We start from the raw sequence: 11,046 nt of genomic DNA, 5'->3' as shown, positions 1-11,046 counted from the left end.
GTATTTTATTTTTATATATAAATAAATGTTCTGAGAAATCTCAGACTTTATAGTGCATTGTAAAAAATTAGTGCAGTTTTTTTCATTAAAGTTTTTAGCGCTCAAGGAATAAGATAAATCTATGTCTGTTCATAGTCTTTTTCACTGTACATTAAACTTTTATACTGCTATATGTCAAACTGAAGGTTTCTACACTTGTCTGTTTTTAAAAATCAAGGTAAATGGATTTCATGTTTTATGACAAAACATGGCAATTATTTTTGGCAAAAAAATTAGAAAAATATGAGATCATAGTTTAGAAAGCAAGAGTTTGTTGATTTAAAGCATAGGCAATGCATAGGAAAAAACTTTTTTTAAGGATGTATTTTAACAGAACTTTATCCTTCATGCAAGATGTTTTCTCAGCAGCTAACTTAAAAAAATATTTCAGCTTTATTTGGGGATGGAGACAGTGACAGGAGTCAGGGTGAAGGGCGAAGGAGCGGTGCTTAACCAAGCCCACTCTATGTTCAAGTCTCTCCTACAGGATCAAAGGGATACCTGCAGGCATCTTCTGCTCTCTCCTCTTTTTTCCAATCTCTTGGAATTTTGAGGGAAAAGAAATGAAGTTATAAAACACTGGCTCACACTTCAGCCCCAAGTTCTAGTACCCCAGTTTCGATTACAGTCACGTATTTATCTTCAATCTGAACCAGAAGTACTGTCTTGTCGATGTGGGATCTAGTACCTGGATCTCTGCTGCAAGGCACCCAACGGTGAATCACCTAATGATTCAGAATAAAACAAGCAGTTAGTGGCAGAGACCCGGAATACACTCACAGACTCTATCCTTAAGATCAGAGGTAGTAATTCAGTTTGTAATTAAGCATAAGTACATAAATCAGCTAAAAAACAGGCATACCAGTTAGGCTACAAAAAAGTCAGAGCACCAGCTTCATAAGAGAACTTACATGGCCTTCCATGCCCTCCTGAGGACTCCAGTCTTTCCAGCTGTTTCTCCCAGCTTTTAACCGAACACCCTCATCAGGCCACTGCAGCTCTTTCCTTTTTGACAGGTTGATCCCATCCAGAATCTGACTGGGATCCACAATCTGCAGTGTAAATAAATATGGATCATTTCCAATTCATTTTCCCCTCGACGGCAAATAATTACATAATCCCAAACAGAATTTCTTTCACAGTGTCTCAAATTCTCCACTGCCTATAACGGAATAAAAAACAACCTAAAGAGCCACCTGAATTCCTCTTAGCCTCCTAGGAGACCTTAACTGCAAGGGCCACATAACCGTGGCTGAAGAGGGAACAAATACCACCAGTGAAAAACTGCTTGCTTTCAGTTTTTATACTGGCAAAAACACTTTTTCAACATTCAAAATTGTTCTAGTCTTCAGACTAAGCAATATAAGGTGTGTCTGCACAAGAGTCCTTCACTCAAAAAAACAAGAAATAAAAACAAAGGAGTAAGAGAAACAGTGCAAGAAGGACCGTGGGCTTACTCACCTGGACTCTGTAAATCACCTCCCCCTTTTTGGCATGTGAATTATTGGCAGGACTTAAGGTGTTGCCGGGTTGCGTATCAGCGGCACTGCTCTGACCGCCGTCTGTCCCAAGAAAGCCCACGAGGGTGTGATGCTTGCAGGCTGGGATGCTTTGGCTGGAGCTGCTAGAGGAAGGCAGGCCATGCTGCACGCAGGCCGGGCCGCTCTGGCTGGAGGGTTCCATCTGGTTCACCACAGAGAGGCGGGACTGGATGGATGACGGTAAGTTGCGAAGCGATATCTGGCTGGTGGAAGAGCGCCGACAAGGCACAAATCCCGTGGTGGACATCCGGAGAGATGAGTGCCGGCTGCTATAGCAGTAAGACGACTGGCTGGCTACAGAGGCCCGGGCAGGGGACTGCCGGACCAGGCTGGACTGCACAGAGTGAGAGCTGTGGCTCGCGGCTGGGGAGGGAGAAACGACAGCGGCGCTCGTTCTCAGTGACCCAAACACAACTGCTTTTTCCGTAGTTTCTAAGACTTTCTCCCTTAAGCCTCGCACCTTAAATTAGCTGGTGAATTTATTGAATTGAATATTTATACCCAAAACTTTTAAAGTTGCCAAAGAGAAATAAATATCTGAGATCTATTTCCTTGTGTGGTTTTTGTAACATAATTTCTGTTTGCTGAAGCTTTTTAAAATTCAAATTCTGGGGCATAAAAAAGATACAATTAAATAATTTATAGGAAATAGCAGGTATTTAGGTTGAGATAAATCCTAAAATTTCTTTCACTGAAATATTTCAGAATACATGAATATCTCATAGAAATGAGACAGTGAGGAATATTTATTAAGGACCTACTATGTGGCAAGCTCTGTAACTACTATTTCTCAAAATATGGTCTTAATGCCCTTTCAATGTATTCCAATGACAAGCTATACTACCTACAGAGGCACAGTGATGCCACACTGTAATATGCATATACATTAAGGGATCACTACTGAATATGAATGATCAGTGATACTAAATAGCAGGTTATTCTGTGTCCTTTATTCTAATGGCTCAATAGGATTCTTCAGATTTGTGAAGAGTGATGTGAAGATTATTAGAAAATTATTATTAATTATATTGAAAAATAACTACATGTACTTTTTAATCTGAAAATAAAAAGAGCTAATCGATGTTAAGAGTAAAAGGTATATTTAAAGAAGCACGCTGGCAGTTTTAGGTTTTCACTCAGAAGTTAAAAAAGAACATAACAAAATGTCGATCACACGCCTATTTAGAGTCTTAACAATTCCAGTGCCGTTACACTTTTTAAAATCATTTTAAGTAAATGTTTTAAAACTTCATCTGATCCATGCAAAACAGAGGGGGAAAGGACAGTGCTGGATCAACCGACCAGCCATCCGGGAACAGGTAAGATCTGAGTCCTGCTGCATGCCAGGTGGATTACAGCTCTCATGTAAAAGGCAAATTAGTAAAAGAATAGCTTCCTTTAGGATAAGGAAAAATTTCTTAAATAGGATACAAAAAGTATTAATCATAAAGGAAAAGATCAGTAAATTGCTCTACACAAAAATTAAGAACTTACCAAAAAAAGGCAAGCCACTCTTCACAGAAAGAGAAGGGAAAGCCAAGATACAGAACGGAAAAAGATGTCTGTGGTACAGAAAACTGATCAAGAGTTCCAATCCAGAATATACAAATAAGAAAAAGATAACCAAATGGAAAAATGGGCAAGAGACTTAACATGCACTTCAGAAAGAAGATCTGATAAACTCATTTAAAAGTTTCCAACCTCAGGTATTATTAGAGCAATGCAAATTAAAAAAATGCAACTAAAGACCACCCCCCTTCTCCTGTCTCTCTGAGAGAGCAGGGAGCAGAAGTGGAAACAATGATACTCAAAGCTAGGCATTCCTCTGTACAACTGGTCAGAGTACCAATTGGTGTAAAAGAAATAAAAAAAATTCTGGAAAGATTTTTGGCATTATGTATCATGTCTTAAATATTCTCATAAACTTTGACTTGATTCCATTTTTAAAGTTTCCAGCCTAAGAAAATAATAAGTGATTACAAAGATTTATATACAAAGATTATTACAACACTCAGAAGAAACCAAATTGTTGTTCAACAGGAGAGAAGTTAAATAAATTATATTAGTTAACTATTATTGGCCTTTAAAAATGATACTTCCAAAGAAATGCTATTTCAAATGGTGTATATTTATATTTATATACATTAAATGATGAATATAAACAAGTAGGATAATGTCCTATTGGGAATCAAACGAAACATTCTATTTATATATTTCCAAGTAGGTAATATGTCATCCTCTTTATACACACATACTACCTGAACCCCACAGTTGAGAGGCTAACATTACACACATAATTTTGTTTCAGATTACCTAGTGTTGGAGGGTAAGATGTGACAGGTGGATGGAGTCCTGCTCCCGGTCCCTGGCCTGGGTTTCCAGTGCTTCCTTGGGATGCACTGCTGTGGGGATCATTGGCAGTTGTCGCACTGTTACTGGTGCAAAAGGTTCCACCTCCAGCATCGGAATCTTCAATATTGCCACCACTGTTACAGCCAGCTCCACAACCCTTCCTTAACCTAGGAACAAACACCAGAGTAGGAGGCATTGTCCCAAGATCACTTCAAGATAGGTACTGTATTCTTTTTCTAGCTATTCTGAACATTTAACGCTACTAGTGTTCACCTTTGGAAGTCTTCATGCGGCAATCGACATTAAGAAGCAAAAGAGTCTATGATGTTTGCATATCTCCCTCATACTCACTGCCTCCGTTCTTCTAATCAACTTCACTTTTACACTACACTCTATCATCTTTTCTAGGCCATATCAAAGAACTGCACATAACAAGTTGTTCCATTAAGATCTCAGCTGGAAATAGAATCCTTGCCACTGTATACAACCCACGAATACCTAATTGCTTTAAATTAAACCTAATTTATGCTGTAGCACACCTGAAGAGAACTGCTGTTAATAATTTTTCTTCTCTTTTTTAAAACATAGGGTGACCAACTCTCCTGGTTTGCCCACAACTGTCTCAGTTTGGCACTGAAAATCCTGCATCCCAGAAAACCACTCAGTCCTGGGCAAACAAGGCAATTCCAGCACAGCACGTATCTTTTGAAAAGAAAACTTCTTTGAACACTACCCTGGTTTGTATTCTTCCCTCTGTTTGAATAGGGATAGACGTTAAAATGGTGAAATTTTACTCTTTAATGCTGGGTATTCCTGGAAGAATTTTAAAACACCTATTTGTGAGTTTGTTGCTCTAGTCCTGTTTTGGATTAAGTTTTGATTTTTAAGGATCTGAATAACTCTTAATCTGAGATTTTTCTTTACCATCCATCAGGTTATGATGTTCCTGTACCATATATCATAATTTACTTATGCAAAAGGCAGAGGAAAAAAATTGATGTGCATACTTGAAGACACTAAATAGCTGAGATGTGAGTGCTGACTGACTGTTCAAATGGCAGCAGCGTCTCTGCGTCTCACAAGGAGGACTTTCAGCACGGACAACGTGCTCCCCCTACCGTTGGAACGGAATACAAGAAGAATGTAATCGACTTGCACGAGATTCTTTTACTTTTCTCTCATTTGCCCTGTTTGTTGACCCACACATTCTAATAGTGGCAATAAGCTGCAATAGAGAGTTTAAAAAACTAGAAGGAGGGAATTATCCAAGATTCTACTAAATGCTAGAGCAGTGGTTCCTGACCAGACCACTGTACATTAGATTTACTTAATAAGAGTTTGAAGATACAAATGCTCAGATTCTACTTCATGAAGCTCAGCCATAACAGGTTTTTATTGTATTTTTCCTACAATCTTTCCAGGTGGTGCTAATGCACACTGCCTAGATTAAGCGGGTCAGGACACACCACCACTGGAAAAGGCAGTCCTGTGGCTCACCTGTGCCAGGTTGACACTACGAAGTTTCTGATATTTCCCAAGCTGATAGGTCCCCCAAGAATTTCTTTAAGCTGTTCATGGCTGTCAGAGTAAGAAGTTGTCAGGGGTGAGACAAAGATCGGGTAGCCAATAGGTTGATCACAAGATGAGTTTATCATGTTTCTCAGAGCTTGCTTGGCATTTTGGATGCTACCTCTCTCTGGGTTACGGTTACGTAGGAAAACAAGCTCCTGCTGTTGCCCTGCCCAAAGGCCTCGGACACACTCCTTATTCACCTGAAAACCAGAACACATGGGCATTAGGTTAAGGGGCCAAGAATAAAATTTATATAAACAGAAGAGTAGAAATGGGAGGGATATAAAAGACATTACGATAACCAACTGTGAAAAGCAGGAAACAAATATAAGTAGGTCACATCTGAACAGGAGTTAACTATTTCCCACTGTTATTAGGCTATTAAATAATAAGCACCTACAGAGCTCTTCCCTCTGCTCTGTCTTGTAAAAATACCAAGTAAAATGTAGTCCATTTACTTTTCTAAATTGGTGAAGCACTGAATTTTGTAACTAAGATAATAAATATTTTTGATAGAAATGAGAGGTAACAAATATTTAGAGTTGAAAGGATGTTTGTGATTTTGGGGGTTGATTAAATGAAGAAAAAACATTACAAACTATCAAAATAAAATGTCAGAGATTAAGCCTCCTAAAGCCCTAAGACGTTTAAAAAAACAACAAAACAAACAAAAAAGCAAGTTAGAGTGAACCATTTACAGTTAGCTACTATGAAGTACAAGCTGTAGTATTATTTTGCAAGCTAGGAATCACATCTTATTAGCAATACAGTGCTGACATTTTAGGAAGAGATGCTGCTCAAATAGCACATATAACAGGCAAGAGACTGCCAAAAGAGAAATAAGCAAAAAATTTAAGGCTTTATGGCACATGAAAGAATTTCAGAGGACAGAGTAAATTACTGACAAAATAAATTAAGAGCTCAAAAACAATAAACGTTAATGTAGTATGGTCATTATTTTTGTTTTCTATAAAAGAGTTTCAATTACTTTTTAAAAGTTTGGATACAGTTATCTAAGCTCCATTGTTTTCAGAGGAAAACAAGTGCCTCCAAACCTTACTTTAATGACCCTGAAGCTAAGGTAGCGTCTGTTGAGCATGATGATCTTGTACTCGTTGGTGCCGTCATCCATGACGTGCCGCAGAGCAAGCAGGGAGGGTGAGTTGGCGAGGACTGCACTCCGCCACGCAGGGTCCCCTTCGTGGGCTATGACGAGGTTCTTCTCATGAGATACAATGGCTTCGTAGAGCACAGTGGGGTCATCGTATTCATCCGGAGAAGTGAAATGGTCCTATACACAGAGATAAAAAATACACCTACAATTTTAGGAAAAGAAGAGAATGACTTCCAGGATGATGAAAGCTTCTGAAATTACTAAATCAGTTACTAAATTAAAAGTCTTAAAAAACTAGTCTATATATTTCATTTCAGCACGTGTTAATATTATTAGAGATAAATTATTCAAGTCGGTTTTCATATCTTCATTCATTTTTTTTTTCTGTTAAAGGATTATCTCACTGTTTTCAGTTAAGGGAGGCTAAAACTACATAAAAGGTCTCTAAATTGCGTTTCTTTTTAACTAGGTGCTTTTCACTTAAAGCCACATCTCTAGAATGAGTATAATAAACCATTTTATCCTGCCTCTCATTTAGTTAAGGTAAGGCTCAAAACTATGAGCTCTCAGGACAAATTAAGGGTCCTAGCCCTAGAGAAGCTAGTAAAGTCTTCCCTAAAAAACCTCTCGGCCTTATTTGACAAGTCGTTATTTAATATCTACCACGTGCAAGACATTCACACTCCAGAGCTCCCTCTGGAGACCAGGGGAGGCTAGAGCTCAGCTGAAAGACACTTCTGCTTAGCTTCTTCCCTTGCTCTTTCCTGCTTCCATCATTTCCTCACAGACTGTCCTGAGGGCATCCCCTCAATTAGTCTCTTGCACGAGAATCCTGGACTCTGACTCTGCTTCTAGTGAACATGCCCTAAGAGCATTTACAACTTAGAATACTGATGGATGGTTCTTGACTTCTGTCCATCACACACCACCAACCATCCTAATCTTGCTTTTAAATACTGAGTTCACTTTCCTACACGAGCAGATAGCTAGATGCCATAAGATGTGCTTTCTTTCATCAAGTTGTTCAATTAGGGAAGGAATGACATCCTTGGATAGTAGTATTTGTACAATTACTTAAATGGAAAATAAACATGCAGAGACAGGCAATAATCACATTCTTAATAACACGGACACAAAGTTGGGAATCATTAGGCATGCCAAAAGTGGAGAATGCTTAGTCTTGTCCAAATATTTCTTCTCACTGGGCTTAAAATAGTTGAATGAATGTGTAAACATCTATGTACATCATTCAGCACTGTTTTACTGATAAAATATTTGAAACAGGGACTTCCCTCGTGGCTCAGTGGTTAAGAATCCACCTGCCAATGCAGGGGACATGGGTTCAATCCCTGGACCGGGAAGATCCCACATGCTGCTGAGCAACTTAGTCCATGAGCCACAACTACTGAAGCCTGCACGCCTAAAGCCCGTGCTCCGCAACGAGAGAAGCCACCACAATGAGAAGCCCGCGCGCCGCAACAAAGAGTAGCCCCCACTCACCGCAACCAGAGAAAGCCCACGTGCAGCAACGAAGACCCAACACAGCCAAAAATAAATAAATAATTTTATTAAAAAAAAAAAAAAGAAACAATCAGAATGTCCGTGAATAGTGAGATAGCTTAAAAAATGGAGTAAAAATTATACTCTGGAATACTAGAGTCATTAAAAAATGTGGTGTGCCTCTGTATGTGCTAACTTAGAAAGGTGTCCACGTTAAACTAAATGGGAAGAAAGCTTGCACTCCAGATCAATTTATATAGCAAAATTACATTTTTAAAAAGGAAAATATTTATACATATAGTTGGATATGTCTGCATGAACTTGGGGAAGTCATAAAAGATAGGCATCAAATTATTGGCAGTGACTGCTTCGTGGGGCTGTTGTATGATGGTATGGGATGATGGAAGGTGCTTACTCTTGGGAAATGTTTACTTTTCAATGTTTTTCATTAGTTTTCAAATAAATAAAAAGAGATAATGTTTCCAATTCTAGGAAAAGTTTTCAAAAGCATTTTAGAAACTTCTCATAACTTGAGAAGTTATGAGCAGATGCACAAGAAATATTATTTTTTGAAGACAATGAAACTCATGTAGCAAACATTCACAGGCCACCATGCACTGTGCTAAGCAAGGAGGACACAGAGATTAATATTATCCCTGTCCTCAAGGAGATCACAGATTGTAAGATTTTCACTATATATCTCTTGTAAACCAAGCTAGATTTTAATTGGTTTATTTTATTTCTAACAACCAGGTAAATCCTTAAAGAGACTAGCAAAAGAGAAAAAAATAAGGAAATAAGCTGTTTTACAAAATGATTAAATAGAGGACAAGAAAGAACACATGAAAAGGGCAATTTGCGTAATTTCTCTGAGTTTTGATTAATCTTCATCTATAAAACTGGGATTAAAATAATTTTCTGGGTTGTGGGTGATATAATGTGTATGACAGCACTGATACATTACAGGACACTGTAAAATTAAATATTACACAGATAACAGTTTTAATTTCTAAAGTAAAAACATGTAACACATTAGATCGGAGAATTAAAAAATTAAAAAAGAACTGTAAAGGAAAAAAGCAAAAGTTAAAAACACATCTATGGGGGCTTCCCTGGTGGCGCAGTGGTTGAGAATCCGCCTGCCAATGCAGGGGACACGGGTTCGTGCCCCGGTCCGGGAGGATCCCACATGCCACGGAGCAACTAGGCCCGTGAGCCACAACTACTGAGCCTGCGCGTCTGGAGCCTGTGCTCAGCAACAGGAGAGGCCACGACAGTGAGAGGCCCGCGCACCGCGATGAAGAGTGGCCCCCGCTCGCCGCAACTGGAGAAAGCCCTTGCACAGAAACGAAGACCCAACACAGCCAAAAATAAATTAATTAATTAATTTAAAAAAAAAACCACATCTATGAAAGTGCTAAAAGCACCCTATCAAAGACTGTGTCTGAAACAAAAGTTATTATAAATTTCGCATTTTTAGCTCTCTGGGAACAGGATCTTTTTTAAAAAATCAGGTTGAGGTATAATTTACATACAACAAACTGCACGCATTACAAGAGTACAGTTAGATGCGCTTTGACAAATGTGCAAACCCATGTAATCACTGCTACAATCTAGATATAGAACATTTCCATCATCCCAAAGTTCCTTCCTGCCTTTTGGTATTCAATCTCTACATCCGAAACAACCACTGACCTGCTTTTGGTCACAAGAGATTAGTTTGGCCTGCTTTAAATTTTATATAAATAAAATAATACAACATGTACTTTTAAAAAATTTTTTTTAATTTAATTTTATTTATTTTTTATACAGCAGGTCCTTATTAGTCATCAATTTTATACACATCACCGTATACATATCAATCCCAATCGCCCAAATCATCACACCATCAACCCCACCCCCCCGCTGCTTCCCCACCTTGGTGTCCATACACTTGTTCTCTACATCTGTGTCTCAATTTCTGCCCTGCAAACCGGTTCACCTGTAACATTTTTCTAGGTTCCACATATATGCGTCAATATATGACATTTGTTTTTCTCTTTCTGACTTACTTCACTCTGTATGACAGTCTCTAGATCCATCCACGTCTCTACAAATGACCCAATTTCGTTCCTTTCTTGGCTAAGCAATATTCCATTGTATATATGTACCACATCTTCTTTAACCATTCGTCTGTCGATGGGCATTTAGGTTGCTTCCATGACCTGGTTATTGTAAATAGTGTTGCAATGAACATTGGGGTGCGTGTGCCTTTTTGAATTATGGTTTTCTCTGGGTATATGCCCAGTAGTGGGATTCCTGGATCATAAGGTAATTCTATTTTTAGTTGTTTAAGGAACCTCCATACTGTTCTCCATAGTGGCTGTATCAATTTACATTCCCACCAACAGTGCAAGAGGGTTCCCTTTTCTCCACACCCGCCCCAGCATTTGTTGTTTGTAGATTTTCTGATGATGCCCATTCTAACTGGTGTGAAGTGATACATCATGGTACTTTTGATTTGCACTTCTCTAATAATTAGCGATGTTGAGCAGCTTTTCATGTGCTTCTTGGCCATCTGTATGTCTTCTTTGGAGAAATGTCTATTTAGGTCTTCTGCCCATTTTGGGATTAGGTTGTTTGTTTTTTTAATATTGAGCTGCATGAGCTGTTTATATATTTTGGAGATTAATCCTTTGTCCGTTGATTCGTTTGCAAATATTTTCTCCCATTCTGAGGACTGTCTTTTCGTCTTGTCTATGGTTTCCTTTGCTGTGCAAAAGCTTTTAAGTTTCATTAGGTCCCATTGGTTTGTTTTCATTTCCATTACTCTAGGAGGTGAATCAAAAAAGATCTTGCTGTGATTTATGTCAAACAGTGTTCTTCCTATGTTTTCCTCTAAGAGTTTTATAGTGTCCGGTCTTACATTTAGGTCTCGAATCCATTATT

General features: G+C 38.5%; 1 protein-coding gene across 6 annotated transcripts in view; it reads right to left on the bottom strand.

The window, feature by feature from the left end:
• Positions 1-394: 394 nt before the first annotated feature.
• PCNX1 (pecanex 1) overlaps positions 395-11,046 on the bottom strand; it is a 164,544-nt gene continuing 153,892 nt past the window's right edge. For all 6 annotated transcript variants that reach the window (XM_059914533.1, XM_059914535.1, XM_059914534.1 and 3 more), the window contains 6 exons: positions 6,565-6,795; positions 5,430-5,704; positions 3,894-4,099; positions 1,501-1,943; positions 951-1,091; positions 395-764 (listed from right to left, as the gene is read on the bottom strand). In XM_059914533.1, coding sequence (XP_059770516.1) covers positions 624-764; positions 951-1,091; positions 1,501-1,943; positions 3,894-4,099; positions 5,430-5,704; positions 6,565-6,795 — 1,437 coding nt within the window. In that variant the 3' untranslated portion in view covers positions 395-623. The remainder of the gene's footprint in view (positions 765-950; positions 1,092-1,500; positions 1,944-3,893; positions 4,100-5,429; positions 5,705-6,564; positions 6,796-11,046) is intronic.

Source organism: Balaenoptera ricei, chromosome 2 (genome assembly GCF_028023285.1).
Source record: "Balaenoptera ricei isolate mBalRic1 chromosome 2, mBalRic1.hap2, whole genome shotgun sequence".
NCBI lineage: Eukaryota > Metazoa > Chordata > Mammalia > Artiodactyla > Balaenopteridae > Balaenoptera > Balaenoptera ricei.
Note: the sequence above shows the minus strand (reverse complement) of the source record. Positions and strands in the feature narration are given on the sequence as shown.